This window comes from Tachypleus tridentatus, chromosome 8 (genome assembly GCF_004210375.1).
Source record: "Tachypleus tridentatus isolate NWPU-2018 chromosome 8, ASM421037v1, whole genome shotgun sequence".
NCBI classification, from domain to species: Eukaryota; Metazoa; Arthropoda; class Merostomata; order Xiphosura; family Limulidae; genus Tachypleus; species Tachypleus tridentatus.
In genome coordinates, this window is record NC_134832.1 from 100,401,387 (window position 1) to 100,421,502 (window position 20,116).

The following is a 20,116-nucleotide window of genomic DNA, read 5'->3' on the forward strand; positions in this document are numbered from 1 at the left end:
AGTATTTTTCTTCTCGCAGCAGGAAGTGGTATGTATACAAATTAGTATTTTTTTTCTCACAGTACAGAATAGTACGTATGAAATTGGTATTTTTCTTCTCACAGTACAAAGTGGTATGTATAGAAATTAGTATTTTTCTTCTCACAATACAAAGTGGTATGTATACAAATTAGTATTTTTCTTCTCACAGCATGAAGTGGTATGTATACAAATTAGTATTTTTCTTCTCACAGTATAAAGTGTTATGTTTAAAAATTAGTACTTTTCATTCTAAAATTACAAAGTGGAATGTACACAAATTAGTATTTTTCGTCTCACAGTATGAAGTGGTATGTATAAAAAATTAGTATTTTTCTTTTCAAAGTATAAAATGGTATGTATAAAAAATTAGTATTTTTCTTTTCAAAGTATGAAATGGTATGTATAAAAAATTAGTATTTTTCTTCTCATAACAGGAAGTGGTATGTATACAAATTAGTATTTTTCTTCTCACAGCATGAAGTGGCACCATACAAATTAGTATTTTTATTCTCACAGTATGAAGTGGTATGTATACAAATTAGTATTTTTATTCTCACAGTATGAAGTGGTAAGTATAAATAATTAGTATTTTTATTCTCACAGTATGAAGTGGTAAGTATAAATAATTAGTATTTTTATTCTCACAGTATGAAGTGGTAAGTATAAATAATTAGTATTTTTATTCTCACAGTATGAAGTGGTAAGTATAAATAATTAGTATTTTATTCTCACAGTATGAAGTGGTAAGTATAAATAATTAGTATTTTTCTTCTCACAGTATGAAGTGGTAAGTATAAATAATTAGTATTTTTCTTCTCACAGTATGAAGTGGTAAGTATAAATAATTAGTATTTTTCTTCTCACAGTATGAAGTAGTATGTATACTAAGAGCCTAATGAACCAAGATAATTTAAAATACTTCTGCTTTATTACTCTAAACATAGAGAAGTCTGAAAAACTATTAAATAAATTCAAATTTTGACATCCTAATGGTGCACATGATCTTTAAGGTGCAAAACTTACCAGTTGGATCTGAGGAATCAGTTATAACAACATCAAATTCTTCCTGATGGTTTTTCATAAATTCAGCTCCATCCATTATATGTTGAACCAGTTTGGGACTTTTAAAACCTTCTGCCATAAACGGAAGATACTCCTTTGAAACTTCAATCACCTTCTGTAGTAATGAACTTTAGTTTTTCAGGCTACATATTTTACTTTAGGTCTTTATAACCTCAAATAAATTGATACTTGTTCAACAAAACTGTCTGATGCAGAAAGTTATATTTTAAAACACAACCTACACTTTCTATTTTCTAATCATATATCATTTAAAGTTATAAGGTGCACTTTACTTGACCAAGGCTTTGAATGCATCTTGCAATTTCTGTAATCCTGTAATTCATGATTTTATATTTGGTATGTATTTCCCATAGGTAAGGGGTGTTGCAATAAGAATGACTTTCTTTTGTCCCCAAAAATGAACAAACCTTTTGTCACTATTTCTTGATACATCGATCATCTGCATTTTAACCATTTCTAAATGATATTTGAATGATTTTGACAATGAAACAAACTTTTCATGTTTCAAAGTTCTCCAGACAGTGGTGCAATGCATGTTGATGTGACTGCTGGTTGTTTTTCATTTTTCACGTGTTTTGAACACTTTTGCTTCTTTTGTTGTGAACAAATCACATGGAGGGAACTAAAAGTTGTTTACTTTCAATAGTCTGTTTACATTTATTGTCAAAGTTTTCTATTTTTAAGATCAGAGTTCCATTAATGCTGGACATTATTTTTAGTAGTTTGCAAAGTTTCTGCCAAAAGGTTCACTCATATAGGATACTTCAACTTTGCCATTGCAATGTGATGATTCAAACATTTGAAATGTCTCAAAATATCCACTAGTCTGTAAGCAAGTCTAAGTGCAGCAGAAGCAACATGAACCTGAACTCATTTCAACACCATGATAGCTTATGATGTGATAAAAATGATGTCAGTGATATGTTAATTTTATGATAGTGATGTTTCATATATGGCAGCATTACACAATTTTTGCAAGGGTCTTTGGACTTACGAAAAGTTTTTCCTGTTTGGGGAAGAAAAGGACATTCCTTTTGGAACATCCCTTACTTATCACTCTCATCCATAGCTATTTTGACTTTAATTTGCCCTCTAAGCATTGGTAACCTTATGAACAGCACACCAGTCTTTTATATCCCTATATTTTTTGCATCATTGCAGCAACATGTGCTGATCATGTGACCATTCTCCAACAATCCCATTACTCCTATGGTAATGCAGGTAGCTCCATCTATCATTGCAGCACAATCCTCACTTTCAAGAATTGGCATGTAAAAACCCCAAAACTCTTCTAAAACAGTAGACCCTCCTCTTTCCCCATAGCTAGAATCCAACATTGGAAAGATGGAAGGGCTGGTGAATGTGCAAAAACAAATAATTAAGCAGGATGTGACTGCTATAACAAAAAACAAGCCAGTATGCCACTATTAAAATATGATGCACACCTGTGGGGTACAGTACTACTTCTGGAACAGGTATTCCCTTCACCCAGTAAAAAAGAGAAAATATGGCTAGGGGTAGAGGACTATATGAATATAGTCTTCTGCAAGGAAGAAGCAGAAGAATCAAAAGCTAAAGGAAAGAGATGTAAAATCTGACAAACCTGACCAACTAGTGTAAGAAAGGTGTGATCAGCAGACCCTCTTGTCTGTCAGTGTTATGTGACTGGCCAATAAGATAAAAGATTGAAGTTGTCCTTCCCCACAAGAAACTTTCTCAGAAGTATGGTCCTGGAGGAAGAGAGAATGAGAAAAAAAAAACAGTCCAACTCCTGCCAGGTTTATGCCTGAATTTTGTTGGTCAGAACCAGCAAAGTGACATAAGTTTGTTTTTTTTTTAACTTCGTGCAAAGCTGCTTGAGGGCTATCTGTGCTAGCCGTCCTTAATTTAGCAGTGTGAGACTAGAAGGAAGTCAGCTAGTCATCACCACCCACTGCCAACTTACCAACGAATAGTGGGATTGACCATCACATTATAACACCCCCATGGCTGAAAGGGCGAACATGTTTGGTATGACCAGGATTCAAACCCACGACCCTCAGGTTACGAGACAAATGCCTTAACCCACTTGGCCATGTTGGACCTAGTGACATAAGTTCTGCTCATATCGGTGGGAATTTCATCCAATAAAAGGGAAAAGTAGCATGAGAACATAAAAAGGGAAGCACACTTTGTTTAAAGAATATATAAAATACACTTCTGAACACTGTAGTGAAAATCGAGAATATGAAGAATGTGTGCTAGTACAGAGGGTATATAGTATAGTATAGAGATTTTTGAAGGGTGATCACATGATCAGCACATGTTGCAATTATGCAAAAAATATAGGTGTGTAAGAGACTGGTGTACCGTTCTTAAGGTTTACCAATGTCTAGAAGGTAAATGAAGGTCAAGACAGCTATGGAAGAGGAAAGGATAGTACCATTTTCAAAACAATACCATTTACATGAAAATTCATCTTCACTTAGTAATAAATTATTTGTAATAAATGTTATACTTTTGATTTAACTAATGAAAAACCACTAATTTTAATCCTGAATAGTTTTCAACTAAAAATTAATCTACTATTTCCTTAAACTAAGATCCTAAAATTTCCAATTTAAAAACTCAAGTTTACTAAGTTCACAATTAAACAGTTGCATACTCTTATGCCTAATTCATTTTTTAATTATATATGAAAATTAGTTTTATAATTTACTACATTATTATCCTCTTTACAACTAATTTAAGTGATTTTTCAAAATTCACTCAAGCCTTTTTCTTTAATGAAGTTTTTTTTTTTTTCCCTCAAACACATAACTGCAAAGCTTAAACTGAAAAACTCATGCTGGTAACAAATGTTTACACTATCAGTAAATAACACATTAATGTTCTAGGAAAGAATACAACTAAATTCATATTTTGTCAGAGCTTTTATTTTTACTATGTTTAAAAATGTACACTGAATAATTATTTCATTTTTATCGAGGCTTCTTAGACCTACATATTTTTTTTAACATCATAATTATTTGTGTATTTATCAACAAATATTTGAATGAAAAACAAGGAAATAATAATATATATATATTCTACCTCATCAATTTCACACTGCACAACAGTTTTAACACTAGGGTGTTTTACAACTTCTCTCACCACACCTCCATCTCCTCCTCCAATCACAAGAACCTGTAAAACAAATACTAAAATACACAACTTATAACAATAAAAATACCTCATACAAACATATCATTAAATACAAAATATTTATCAATCATACATTATACTGACAATAATATTTTGAAAAGTGATTTATTTAATTCTGTGTACAAAATAAATTAAATCATGAAACCTCAAACTAACAAAAACTGTATTAATTTCACATTAAGTATGAAATCATGATTCTTATCACACTTTGCTAGTAGGTGTTTTTCACAATACTTTTAAAAACACTGAGATACAAACATACAAACACACAAAGTTGAAAGAACAAAAACAACACAAAATAATAACTTGGAATACTAGATGACTTTTCTTTAGAAAATGATTCAGTATGAAAACGTTACAGTTTTTTGGACCAATATAAAAAAAATGTTTTTTATGGAATTTAAAATAAAACAAACTACCATGTTTAAGTTTTGGGGCACTTCAGAAATATGTATAAATTATCGTTTTCAGATTGAGTTTAAAAGGTTGAAAATTAATTATCATCTGGGTAGTTATATTCTAAGAAAAAAAAAGGAATATAGAAAAGAACTTGATTACTAACCTTTTCAGGATTAGGATGAGAGTTAAGAGGTAAGAAAGTGATCATTTCTTGATATGCACTTTCATCTTTTTCAGTACACTGTACAGCATTATCAAGTACCAAAACTTTTCCAAACAGTTTACTGAGGACAAGATAAAAAACAAAAGTTAGAGGAACTAACAAACATACAATCCCATATAGAGACTACTGATTAAAAGTTTGTATGATTACATCAAAATTTTACATGTTATCAATAAGCATGTCTATAACGTATACAGCTTTGAAGAATGTCATGAATATAAAAAAAATTCCAAGTTCTTATAACCAGGTGCACAATATTTTATCTCATGCTCTCTGCAATTTATGCAATGAATACATACTACAAAGAGACAAAGAGTACCATACTGACCCAATTATAAGGCAAGCTTGAATATAAGATAGCCCCCATTTTCAGAAACAATGAGAAAGAAACAAATGAGTGTCATAATGTCTGCAAAATCAATATCATAACTGAAAAGCCTGCAGTTGGATTTGTTGGAAGAATTAGCAATGATCTTGAGTGAACATCTGGCATTCATGGGTATACAGATGCTATCTGAACATTCAGGAATGAACAGGCTAGATTAGAGGGAAGGGGCCTGTGTTTGGCTGTGATCATACAGTGACTAAATTTTACAGTCTAATTATGAATAAAAATACATTGCCCTATAATTAGGTCAATACAGTATATATAAAAACAATTTTGAATGTGCAAATCAGCAAGTCATGTGATGACAACTAATATAAAGATGCAGTGAAACTGACTGTCAGTACTACAGTTAACATTGTTTGTTGTTTCATAAATAATGTTACCAAAAACACATTTGGGGAAGGGTACATGACAGCCTTTTCCAACTCAAAATATTCATATACTCAAATCACAGGATTGGAAATTTAGAATATGTTATGATGAGAATATCCCTCTACTCATGACATTGGCAAAAATTAAATATGGATCAGCTTGGAGAAACAAGATAATTCAGAAAGAGACTTGCAACAAGACACACCCTAGCCATGGTAAGCAAAGAGTGGTGTCTTGTAAGAGGTGAAAATCCACAAAGATCAGTGTCAAAACCCATCCATATGCCCATATGGCAACAAAACTCAACTACTCAAGCAGGATTTCCATCTGAAAAAGTGACATAAGTTGCTTCCATAAAATATCCTACCAACAGCTTTGAAGAATACCATGAACATAAAATAATCGCTAAGCAGCTGGAGAACAAAAAGATATTCATGCTGTTCCACACAAAAACATACCTTTCAACATGTCAAATAAAGTGCCTATAGATTTCTGTGTGATTAGATTTTCCATACAGGTGCTGAAAAACTGTAGCCCTCATGCATTAGATTACAAACTGCAAGTAAAGAGGAATTATGTGAACATAAACACAACTGAGCCTATTACAGTAGAAACTAAGCTGCAGGGCTAATGTTAAGATGCACTGTCATCAGATAGGCCATGACTGAATGTGATATGTACTGTAATGATGTAGTGAAGCTCTAAGAACATTAATATAATTTACTCAACCTCTATATATTTCAGACTATAATAACTTAGCCTACGATATACAGTATATTTAGAAACCTGATTTATAAAGTATGTGCTATGTAATATTTACCGATTACCATACAGAATTTGTTGCTGAGAACACACACAGTTCGCATACACATGGCACCTTTGTGACAGGTATTAATCAAGATTACTGATCAAACAGGTACTATGTATTTCTCTAATTATTTGTTGCCCTATTTTGAGTTAGTATTACTAACATAATATTACATATTTAAAGTGTGTGTATGTGTGTGTATTTGACAGAAAACATTTGTAAAGTATAGAAATAATTATACACTTGGAGAAATTATGACATATGTTACAGCTGAAACATTTACATTTTATGAAGTGATTTTATTGTATTATTTAATTCATCACACTTTCTACAACAGAATATTAGAATATTGTAGTTGGCAAAAGGAATATACATTGCATTCACAAAATGTAATGTTGCAGAATTTCAAATTAAGACACACCCTAGTGTAAAGTCACAGTTACTTTTCAAATGACAAGGAAAACCTAAATAAACATATATATGTATGACTACCTATCACTCTAGTTGTTAACTTTTGCTAGCATATATTTGACACTTAACTGACAGTCAAGCATTTCCTAATATAATTTAAAATGTAATCTAATATACTGATATCATTTAAAACCTGTAGTTATTATTGTGCATAGCAGGCCTAGTACACAACATGGAACATGTTGCAAATGGATTTCTTTATTTAAGATTCTCTGTTCTATACATGAAATTGAAGATATATGTGCTAATTATAATTATCTTGTATATCAGCACAATAATAACCTAAGACAACAGCTGTTTTATTTGAAAAGAAAATTTAGACAAAGGTACACAATCTCATCACACCAAATATCTTATATCTTATGTTCTGAATTAATCTTTGCAAAAATTTCATTTTTTCTGGCTTTTAATTTCATGTAGGACAAGAGTTGTCGTGATTAACTATTCTCTACAGGGCATAGAAACCTAGATAAGAATTATGCTTGACTACATGTCATACTGAAAAAGCATGTTCATGTAAAAAAATGTTATATACCTACTAGTAGAAACATGCATTTTACATAAAAATTTAATTCTTTTGTCAGTTCTTTGTACATGTTGCAAAACATGGTCTCACTAGAAATGAATGGTACAAAAAGAAATTGGTAACTTAAAGGGTAATTGGATAGAAGCTACTGATGGCAGTAGAAACAACTCTTAAGGAAAGAACAATAATGTGGTAGTAAAATTATCTTGGAAAAAATTAATATCAAACCTATATTGTTTATGAAAAAAATATACTCTGCTGTATACTACCACAAAAAAAACCTGATGTGATTTATTTACATAGTAAATTTAGTAACTAGAAAAAACATTAAAACTTAAAAAAAGCTATTTAACCTTGAAACCCTACTATTATTCAGAAGCATACAATACACCCTCAACTGTGAAACTACTCTCATTCAGTGCTGCCTTCTACATATAAAAGTTTTGTACATGCCACAAGTTTTAAAGCTCCCACCTACACGCACACACATACACTTACTACAATATGTGACATATGAATAACCAATCGATAACCCAAAATGTCCCCCTTGTGGTTTTCATAGCCATTTTAATCTGTGAAAAGGCTACCATGTTATTTTGGTCTAACGTTTCAAGAAGGTATGTTGTATCTTTAGTCTGCTCAACATTTCACACTTTTGTAAACCTGAATAAAGCTTAATTACTGAGATTAAAAAATCAGAGTAAAATTCTATGGTGTCAGTATAATTGTTCATGATTTTTTGGTAATTGAACTCTATACATAAAACCTTAAAAAATTTTGTTTGACATCCTCCATAGGTGAAATTTTGAAAGGCTTAGCAACCTATGTCCAGTAACAACTGAGTTCAAAGGTCATAACTAGACAAGATAATCATTTTATTTACATCTTTATTTACTGTTCTATATTTTAAGAAAAATAAGTTTCATAACTTACTTCTAAATGGTAAAAATCTATATACATATATAATGCATAATAATTTAAATGTTCTTGTATAATACAAAATACTAGTCCACTAAAACACAGCCAAAAATGGATACTTTTATATTTTTAGATACAGGAGTGCATGTGCACCACATCAATGCAAGTAATATAATGTTAGCTCAGTACAACTAAAAGACCAACATAATAAAAAATAACGTATAACATTATGAGATTTCAGCTACTTAGACTAAACACTTATATTTTCATAATATTCTAAGCATTCTAGCACAAAAAAAAATCATATTTATTTCCTAATTCTTTTATGGTGGTTATGAGGTTTATTTATTAAGAGATCCATATAGGGTAGGGAAAATAAAATATAAAGTCTTACTGAAAACAAATGTTTAAAATGTATTTATGAGGTTTTAGAAATTACACAAATTATATTTGAGATTTCTGGAACAAAGAATGGATTTTAGCCCTGAAACGAAGGCCACCATCAATTGATGCTGCCACTTATAATATTCCTGTTGTTTGAAGGTTAATCATAACGTGAAATCACTACATACTCAAGACTAGTAACCAAAGAGACTCGATATTTTCACAAACAAATCTTTAGTAAAAAGATTTCATTTAGAAATATCTAGTGTGTTTTTTTCCCTATGTACAAAATACTAGTAATCATTACTAAAAGTCTGCCAAATTTTGTGAAAGTACACCTACCATATCAAAAGATGTAGTGTAAATACTTAGCATGTGCAAGTGTGTATATAAACTCAAATATATTACATCGTGCCTGTTGTGAAAGGGTTAAGAAGAATGCCTCCACAGTCCACCACCTTAGCAGCTTAGAACTGGCCAGTGGTAAGTACTCTCAAAATCCATTAGAAGAAATGGGAGAACAAAGTGCAGTAGAGAATCCATAGGAATAACAAGACTTGAAAGAGTGTAATGGGTGACAATAAAACCCTATTTTGAAAAGACTACCAATTTATTCAATACAAGGCATGGCAGGGATGGGCAGCTATCTCTTTTTGCTTTACCCATGTAGCTCATGAATGAGTTTGATCCAGCACATGCAACCTAATGAAGCAAATGTATCACAAGGATAAATTTAGAAGCAATTTTGTAGAACATCTCACCTCAGCAGTGTACATTTAGTGACCAGGGAATTATAATGGTTAAGTCATCATGGCCTTACAATATAGATTTTACTAGTTTCTATTCAAGTAATACGTTTCATTACAAGATAGAAATATAAAACAATTCTACTTTGGAATAGCTCAACAAGTTATAAACATTACTATTGTATACTAGAGAGTAAACCTGTTGAGAGATTGTTTGTTTGTTTTGGAATTTCGCACAAAGCTACTCGAGGGCTATCTGTGCTAGCCATCCCTAATTTAGCAGTGTAAGACTAGAGGGAAGGCAGCTAGTCATCACCACCCACTGCCAACTCTTGGGCTACTCTTTTACCAAGGAATAGTGGGATTGACCGTCACTTTATAATGCCCCCACGGCTGAAAGGGCGAGCACATTTAGCACGACCAGGATGCAAACCCGCGACCCTCAGATTACGAGTTACACGCCTTAACACGCTTGGCCATGCCAGGCCCCTGTTGAGAGAAGATACAGAAAAACATAAAACCTTTGAAAGGAACACACACTAAATATTACAACATGAGTACTTACAAACAAGAAAGTGATAGTTCAGAAGAACTGAATAGAGAGAGACACGTGTGAAGAGAGTAGGTTGGACTGTTATTGATGAAGGATTGTCACATGATGATTTTCATGCAAGATGCATAGGAATCTGTCAATTCCAAATAAATGACAGATTCAAGGACTGTGGCATGCACAAAATCATTTTGCATAAAGAAGGGAGCATTAAAGAAGCCAGAAGTAGTGTACCATACTGGAAAAAGTATTTAAAATATTTAATTAACAATAAAAGAGGTTAACTTACTTCTCAAAGACAAGAATATCTTGCCAAGCTGATTTTTCATGGTACAAGATATTGTCAGCACTAAGAGATAAGTTCACTTTGTCAGAACAGTGTATTCCAATCTCAGAGAACCATCCTTTTTTGAGAGCATCCATTCCTAGAATAACAACAAATAAATACAACCCAGAAAACTTTTGTAAGTACATTTTTAGTTTACACCACTTTTGAATATGAAAGTCCATATATAAAAACAGCCACTATGTCAATTTTTCATATTCTTTACCTAGTACTCAAATAATTAGTGTGAAGAATGTCAAGTTAATAAATATCTTCAAAGGTTTCATGTGGATCACACCCTCAAAGATTGAAGAGCTAGACTGGGAAATATTTCCACATCCTCCTTATTCTCAAGACCTTGTCCTATCTGACTGTCATCTATTCCAAAGTTTGCAGAACTATCCTGACGTGAAAAAGCTTAGAACACATGAATATGTCAAAACTACCCCCTCTACATTGTTTTCCTCCAAACCCTAAGAATTTTAAAGTGGCATACAGAAGCTTGTGAATCATTGACAGGAAGTAGTTAATAATAATTGAACATACATTATGTATTAAATAACATTAAAAACATTTGAAATCCTTTCTCTTTTCCTGAACCTAAAATCTGACATTACTTAGGGGGTGACCTGGTACAATCTTCACCCTACTAAAATGAACAACAAAAAAATTATTTACTTTTTTTGGTATGATTTAACAACTAAACTTACCTAAATTTTTTTCTTTTCCATGTTTTTTTTTTTTCTGTGTTCCTGAATTTTATAGCATTTTAATATTATGGTTGTGTCCCAGTATGTGAGAATTCCAAATGGTGATGCAAATTGTTATTGTACTATAATTGTTTAGTTGATTATTTTCACTCTACACTTTAAAGATCTCAATTTTATTTGAAACAATTTCCAACCACACTGGAGCAATAATTTCATTCTTCATATATGATTTGTCTGCAGACCTTTCCATCTTTTGTAACTTTAATTTTAAGAAAGCAAAACAATATCTCTGTTTTAAAAAAATCTCCAAGTCAACAGTGTTACTACGACTAAATACTTTTCAGTACTTAATAGAATTTTACTCCCTAACCTCAAATTACTTGCCTTATCACTTTTTTACAATAGTTCTTTTGTAATAAGAACTGCCTATGTAACTTTCACTTAGCCATTTGTATCATGATTAATTATTATAATTAGCAAGTTTATTATCAGCAGTATTAACAAAATTCATGACAAGTAAATTGCACTGTATCTTAAAATATAAAGTTTTCGTTCAGGTGTTCCTGACTTTAACTCAGTTCCATTGCCACAGTGCTAGAAGCATGGACAACCTTGTCCCAGTAATAATACTAATAATTATACTAGTATAACTGATATCAACGTTACTATGTTACTAGTATTATGTAGTAATACTACTTACTAGCAGTAGGAAATGTAGTAGTTATAAATTAATAATCAGCCTGAACAATAAGAATTTACTTTAATTACCAAAATATAACTATATTATAGTACCAGTAATCATATTAACCATTAATAACAGCATTATCACATTTGAAAAATGTATTTATCCGTTAACGTATCTATTAGTCTAACGAAAATGTCACGAATAATATAAAATAGTAAAACGAAAACGTTATAACTTATAAAAAAATTTACAAATATGTATAAGAAACTTAATAAGTGAGTACCGGTGATACTCAATGACGAATTTGATGTAATTTCAAAATTCTTTTATTTAAAATTCTCATTAACTTCAATAAAATAAAATCCTAAAATAACCACATAACCTTACCACACTTTAAAAACGGTAATTACTGTACACGTGACAAGCCAAGGCATTTATAGCACACTCCCGCGTTTAGAGAAACTCTTAACGTTGAAAAAAATAAGTATGTCCCTGAGTAGTAATATACACCCTTGTGCAAATTAATTGAAACAAGACGGAAAATTACGATTTTTTTCAATTTTTTGCGTTTTATTTCTGAGAATCCAAAAATTACTTACAAATTAATACATGATATGACCACCTTTATTTTCAGAAGATCATTAATCCGCTTTGGCATCGAATCTACGAGTTGACTGCAATCTTTACTAATTTTTGGATCGTGGTACCACACCTCAATTATGGTCTCAATTAACTTATCTATTGTAGTACAGTCTTTTCTCCGAAGTGGTGAAGATGGCTTCACGAAAATCATGCACTGTTTGGAATTGACGTCCATTTCTATAGGCTTCCCTTGCCATCCACCCCCAAACATTTTCAATGGGATTTAGTTCGGGTGAACACGCTGGATGGTCCAAAAGAATCACGTTATTCGCCATGAAAAAGTTCTTTGTCCTGCGGGCATTGTGGATTGCAGCATTGTCCTGCTGAAAGATCCAGTGATTTCCACACAAGCGAGGGCCTTCAGTCAATAAGGATGCTCTCTCCAACATGCCAGTGTAGCCAGCTGCTGTTTGACGCTCCTGTGTAACCTGAAGCTCCATTGTTCCATGGAAGGAGAAAACACCCCAGATCATGATGGAACCTCCTCCACTGTGTCGTGTACAAAATGTCTTTGGTGGTATATCCTTATCGTGCTAGTGACGTTGGAAGCCATCTGCACCGTCAAGGTTAAATTTTTCTCATCAGAGAACAAAACCTTCGTCCACTTTTCTACGTCTCATGTTTGGTGCTTCTCAACAAAGTTTAACCGAGCTGTTTCGTGGTGTGGAAGAACCTTTGAAGAAGTTTACGGTTTTTAAAAGCCTTTCTCTCGTAGATGCCGTCTTATTGTTCTTGAGCTGCATTCTTCGTCTGTAAGGGCCTTAATCTGGTTTGACGATCGGCTGGTGTCTTGCCAAACAACCCATCGGGTCCTCCTGCTCAACGGCGACGAAAGTTTCTTGGACTGGTCACTTGAAATTCTCGTTCTGTATCTCTCAGAATCTTTTAAGAAATTTGCAACAGCAGTTTTACTACGCCCAATCTCACCAGCGATGCACGTTGAGAGAAACATTGCCTTTGCAGATCGACAATTCTGCCACGTTCAAACTTTGTCAACATTTTAGACTTTGCTATGTTTTTACCCAATATAACACAAGAGAGGTCAGTGGGAGATGGTGACAACGCTAATGCTTGAACACAAATGACTAAATTTCGTTACGTGTTTACCGATTAACGCTTCGTTTCAGTATGGTCTTAAACTTTTGACCAACTAGTGTTTGGCTAATTTCATAGTGTTCACATTTTCCTATTAAATGCTAAAAAGTTTGTTTTTTTATTTGTCCTTTTGTTATTTTCATCTTTCGAAACTCTACTAAAATAAGTGTTTGAGTCTAACAAAGCAAAATGCATATTTTTCTTTATGTTCATTAACCTTAAGATTTTGTTCAGCACTGTATATAAAACTTTTTAAGCTATATCTTTTTATTCTTGTTAATCGCTACATTACACAAGTGGGCTATCACTGCTTGGCCCACCATCGGTATCAAAATCCGATCTTTAGCAATCCTTCAACTTTTAGTGATATTTAAATGATAATATCACAATAAATCTTTGAGAGTGTGTGTTTTTTTTTTTTTTATAGGAAAACTACATTGGGCTATCTGATGAGTCCATCGAGGGGAATCGAATTCCTGATTTTAGCGTTGTGAATCCGTAGAGTTACCGCTGTATTAGACGGGCCCACTCATCTTTGATACTCTAGATACAATTTTATTAAAAGTAAATTCAAATATACAAGAACTGATCTTTCATTTTTCATGATAACCATACAGCTTCTTTTTCTTTTTTCATAACACATTAAAGTTAATTTTTATTACTTGACGGTTGTTTACTCATCGTTAATATTAATGACATTATAAAAATGTCAGTCGATATTTACTTATGTTTACCTTTCCTTAAGTTCACTATTCAGCTACATCCCTATTAAACAGAACTCTGAATATCAATTTAAAATCGGAAAAACGCATTTTACTTTACTAAGACATTATTTTGAATAGAAAGTTAAGTATTTAGATTTTTCCTAATTTATTGTGTGCCATCCTTTCACTCTTAAATCTTTGTTCTCTTCAATCACATTTGTGATAACTTGAGAAAATGGTATTCTATAGAACAAAATTATTTAATTTTTATTCAAATAAAACGATGTGTTAAGACCTAGCATCTTCTTCGTAAACACATAGTAGAACAATTTGACCTGTATTTGCAAATATGCAATAAATTCCGATTTTTTCTTTTATATTTTTCTAATGAGAAAACCCCTGCTAGTACAGCGGTATATCTCCGGATTTGCAACACTAAAATCAGGGGTTCGATTCCCCTCGGTGGATCTAGCAGATAGCACGATGTGGCTTCGCTATAAGAAAACATACACACACCCAATTAGAAGAGATCAGAGGTATTTTAAATCTGTAACTTTGACATAAACTATATTACAAACTTCTAAAAGCATTTACATTTTGCAATTTTTATTTTATTTTCATATTTCTAATGATAAAAGAAAATGACCTTTACCAGAGCTCAGTAACGAGGAAACAATAAAAAAAAATTGGAAGGAAGAAGAAGGGACTCCACCAAGGACTCAGGTGCATGGACTTTTGATACATGATTTATAGATGCTTTAGACCCGCGAAATAGGATTAAAAAGTTGTGATAAGCTCACTTTTCAGGATACTACTAAGGAAAACTTCAAATGATTTATAAATAAGGTTTAACAAAATAATAGTTAGAATTATAGTATAAAAGCACACTACATGTTTTCCATTTTCCTATTTAATATGCAAACTTTAAAATTTCTATACATATTATGTACTTATGCTTGATAAACAATACTGGTAAAGAGAACCACTAAGTTCTTCCCATCCAGTCACTGACTAAACCAGGTCACTCTGTTAGGTTATCACATTTACTTTCCTGTGGGAACGATTGCTGTAAGGTAGAGCGTACAGTTTAGAAACAGACAATGATCTTTTCCCTTGGTAAGTCAGGTGATGCGTCTAGTATATCTCTTATTTTGTAGATAGAATAAACCTCATTCACGTGTGTTTTTCTTTTATACATAATGTCATATATTTTCAGTCTGAAGGATGATTTAAAAAATGTCTGATAATTTGATAACTATTTAGTAAATGCATATAAAATCACTTGTTTTTAAACTTTAATAATTGTTCGGGTAAGTAAAGATTGCTTCATTATGTCTTGTTTGTGTTCAGTTTTTTTTTCTTTTTTCTTTTACTTTGAGCTCAGTCAAAGTTAAGACAAGCCATATTTCTGCTCTACATAAAATTTTCTGGTGAGTTTCCCATTATCCTGCAATTCCTGCACAATATATTAAATGTGAAATTAGTGAGCCTGAGAACACCAGAACAGCTGTAGAAAGTTATGACCGCGAAATTTGTTACCAAATATTATTATGAGCATTTAAAACATCCACTTACAGTTTTTGGAATGAAATATTCAATAGTTGGATATTTCTTAACAGTCCCTAATTTAGCAGTGTAAGACTAGAGGGAAGGCAGCTAGTTATCACCACCCACCGCCAACTCTTGGGCTACTCTTTTACCAACGAATAGTGGGATTGACCGTAACATTATACACCCCCACGGCTGGGAGGGCGAGCATGTTTAGCGCAACGCGGGCACGAACCCGCGACCCTCGGATTACGAGTCGCACGCCTTACGCGCTTGGCCATGCCAGGCCCAACCACAAAGCTACACAATGGTCTATCTGTGTTTTGCCCATCACGAGTATCAAACCCCGATTTTTAGCGTTATAAGCTCGCAGACATGCCGTATCATGTATGATTCACCCGCGCCACCCGGCTGTGGCGTACGTGACTCCTTCCGCATACACCTACACTGAAACAGACTGGCTCACTTTTAATGCCTCTCTGGACTCATACCTACCCCACCCAATCGAACATGTAAACAACAAAACAGAACTAGACAAATATGTTGATCAAATTACAGAAGCCATAAAGAAAGCCACAAAAACACAATTCCTAAATCAAAAAGAAAACAATCACTTATTCTGTTACAACACATCACACACAACAATAAAATCGCAAGGACGGACGAAGAGAAAGCTGACTTATTAGCTGACTATTACAAATCCGCTTTTAGCGATTTAAACTCAGTAGATTTCGACACACAACACCAACACCATGTCAACAACTACATAAATGCAAACCAAGCTTCATTCTCACCAGGATTTCCCGGAGAGACACTAGAAGCATACTCAAATTCAATCAATAGAAAAATAACCATAACCGAACTAAAGATTAATATCAAAACTTGAAGAACACTTCCCCGGACATGACCAAATACCAAATATTATTCTCAAAAAAGTTCCACTCCCCTACTACAACACCTCACAAACATCATGAACATTTCATTAGCGACAGGGTATTACCCTGACACATGGAAAAAAGCCATCATAACAACGATCCCCAAGAAACAAACTAACAGAACAAATCCAGATAATTTCCGCCCCATCAGTCTGTTAAGCTGCCTTGGCAAACTGATGGAGAGAATTCCCCACCCAAAAGTCAAGAATAATAACGATAATTATTATCCAAACTTTAAAATATTTTATCATAACACACGCATATTGATAATCTGATAAACCATTCCATAAATTTATAACTCCATCACAAAGCTAGTCTTGACTAAGAATATATTTTCAGGGTCTACTTATTAGCTTGAACATATTTCCGATTTTATTACACCCACTATTACACTTTTTCTTATAGTAAAACCACATCGGGCTGTATGCTAAGCCAAGCGAGGGGAATCGAACCCCTGATTTTAGCGTTGTAAACCCTTAGACATCCCGTTGCACTAGCGGGAGGGGTAGATTTTTATAAGCCGTAATAACTTAAAACACCTAAATCGTGTCACATGTAGTTTTCACCCCAAAATTCAAGGACTTTAAACATTCTTACAAAATGTTTTCTAACAATGTGACGTTCATGTAACTCTTTTGAATATTTAATGTATCAATATACATCCCACCAAGTAACCTAAAAATAAGTTACATTCTCAGAGAATTTGAAAGAGTTTTACAAGAAGATAAAATTAATTTCTCGTTTTTACATTCACAATTACTGTAAATAAATCGTATAATTCCACGAGCTCTTCTCAGCACATCTAACTATTAAGTCAAAGTTTCAGCTTTTCATAATTAATCACATCTCAACCTTTTTTTCGTAATTCACAAGGTCTACATGAGTTTCATTCATTCTTTTGTAGCATTTCAATTTCTCCTAATTCATTTGTGAAAATCTCACACAGCATATGGTTTGTCATCCATATCACAGCTTTTTAATTTACTTAGAATACTATTAGTTAAAACTACTTTCTATAAATTATAATTATTTCATGGTAGTGTTGTGCAGTTTATTTAACATTGTGTCTTTTCATTTATTAATTTTTATCACTTGTGGCAGCCGCATTATTTGAGTTACGGCTTTTTTCAGTTTAATATATATCCTTTTGGTGTTATCATACCTTTTGTTAAGCATTTTTTATAATTATAATTTCTTCATTTCATATATCTGTTTACCTTTTCGTATCTGATAAATTTCTTGTATCTCCTTATACTTTTCAGAGTTGAACTCTGTTTTTTACTGTGATATTATATTGCTGATCAAAATTTACAACCTTCAGTTGTCAAATTTTCTTGCTTTTGAATCTCTCGCAACTTGAGAAGACTAATATTTCACCTTTAATTTATCAACAACTTGCCAACTTGTCAGTCGACTTTTGAAGTTTTATGTCTGTTACGAATTATAATTTTATTCGGACGAGTCTTCGATTTATTATATTACGTATGTTAACGTATTGTTTGTTTGTTTGAATTTCGCGCAAAGCTACTCGAGGGCTATCTGTGCTAGCCATCCCTAATTTAGCAGTGTAAGACCAGAGAGAGGACAACTAGTCATCACCACCCACCACCAACTCTTGAGCTACTCTTTTACCAACGAATAGTGGGATTAACTGTAACATTATAACGCCCTCACGGCTGGGAGGGCGAACATGTTTGGTGCGACTGGGATTCGAACCCACGACTCTCGGATTACAAGTCGAACGCTTTACACACTTGGCCATGCTGGGCCATGTTAACGTATTAATCTTTCAAGTAACCGGAAATCTGAATTTGAATTTAGAAGTTAATTTACTGTTAACATATGTCAAATTTATGTTATTTACCAACAAGACTGATATACACAATTTCCTTTTTTAACTAAAATATATTTTAATATACAAAGTGTACAAAGATGAAAGAATACAACTTATAATAACGGTTATTACTAATAGTTTTATTACAAATTATAGTTTTTATATAAGAGTTTTACAAAGTTACATTCTACATTGAGTCTCGATCATATCTTGTCTAGAATTGAATATTTTATCGATAGTTCAAGTTCACAACGAGCACATTAATTCTGAGTTGATATTGTTGCACCTCGTTTGAACTAGCGATGTCTTTCTTGACTATCCTCACATCGGTTAGAGTTTACTTGTTATGGGAGAAGATATTTAATGTCTTCGTGGAAACAATAACATCCGAAGTAATTCACTGAAGTTGTTATGGTTTGTAATGTTCGAAATCTATAACATTCCTTGTCAAATTCTGGAATTTTTCGATGAATAGACAATTATAGCTTTCTCGATCTATAACACACTGACTATAGCTATCCAATAATATTCTCCTCTGTCTTTCAGCATTTTTTTTTTTTTTTTGTAGGAATCTTGCGAGTTTGTTGAAATTTCTACACTGTTTTCGGACGCCCACGTAAAACGTATTGTTGCTTTTCACTTTCCAAAATTCTCTACAGGTTTTTGAAAACAGGTACAGAAACAAGCATAGGCACTAAAATAAACATATAACGATAAATGTTATAAATCTTGCGGAATGCACTATTAGTTAGTCCGCCCTTCTCTTAAAAGAAGTACTTTAAACGTATATCAGTTAATTCTTAATTTCATAATTTAATTCAGTTTTTTATGTTCACAAGAAGTAGGCCAGTGGTATGCAGGTGTACTACATGCACTCTATCCTTTTATTTAATAAAAAAATAAAATGTTTTACGTATACCATTGTAAACAGCATTAACTACAAACCCCTCAAGGAAGTTGTTACGTTTCTTATTCCTTGTTACTTATCATTCTGGGTCAGTCATCTATGGTATGATGCACACATTCTCATGTGAAACGTTTTTGTAAAGTGGAAATATTGTATGAAAGGTGGGCAGTTTTCCTCTGACCTTCGTGTGCATAGGTTATCACCTGTTAAGTACAGATGATACATTCATCTAAAAATTCTAATCGTTCGATCTAAATTTGTATTTATGATGCGAGTAAATAAATGCTTGCATCAGAAAGAACTGTTACATTCTCTTCCCAGAACTGTCAGTTTTTGGTGGCATTATATTACTTACGCAATGTTAAATTGTAATTCTGATACACGCCGTTCCTTCTAGTCGTTATATCCGTTGTAGTTTCAGTGACTTGTTGATTTTCATACTCAAAATTATTTTAATATTGATATGACGTACTCAGCACTCTACATTTCAGTCTGTATTTTTCATCATGTGTTATGTATTGCGAAATAAATCATAAGCTAAATTTATGGATAAAATGAATGAAAATATATTTAGTTTATAAAATTACAATTTCGGAGAATCTTTTGGCTGTTTTAATACTTGTTTTCTGTAAACTAGAACACTGAGTATTTTTAACTTT

At 32.7% G+C, this 20,116-nt stretch overlaps 1 protein-coding gene across 4 annotated transcripts in view; it reads right to left on the reverse strand.

Annotated features, from left to right (window-relative positions):
• Positions 1 to 12,287, reverse strand: part of LOC143223055 (spermidine synthase-like) — a 29,149-nt gene extending 16,862 nt beyond the window's left edge. Inside the window, exons 1-5 of one of the 4 annotated variants that reach the window (XM_076450455.1) lie at positions 12,180 to 12,287; positions 10,362 to 10,497; positions 4,850 to 4,970; positions 4,177 to 4,269; positions 1,045 to 1,198 (exon numbers count right to left, since the gene is read on the reverse strand). In XM_076450455.1, coding sequence (XP_076306570.1) covers positions 1,045 to 1,198; positions 4,177 to 4,269; positions 4,850 to 4,970; positions 10,362 to 10,495 — 502 coding nt within the window. In that variant the 5' untranslated portion in view covers positions 10,496 to 10,497; positions 12,180 to 12,287. Of the gene's footprint in view, positions 1 to 1,044; positions 1,199 to 4,176; positions 4,270 to 4,849; positions 4,971 to 10,361; positions 10,498 to 11,107; positions 11,877 to 12,075 lie in introns of those variants that run through there. The other 3 variants (XM_076450459.1, XM_076450458.1, XM_076450460.1) reach the window with 3 other exon arrangements.
• Between the last annotated feature and the right edge of the window lie 7,829 nt (positions 12,288 to 20,116).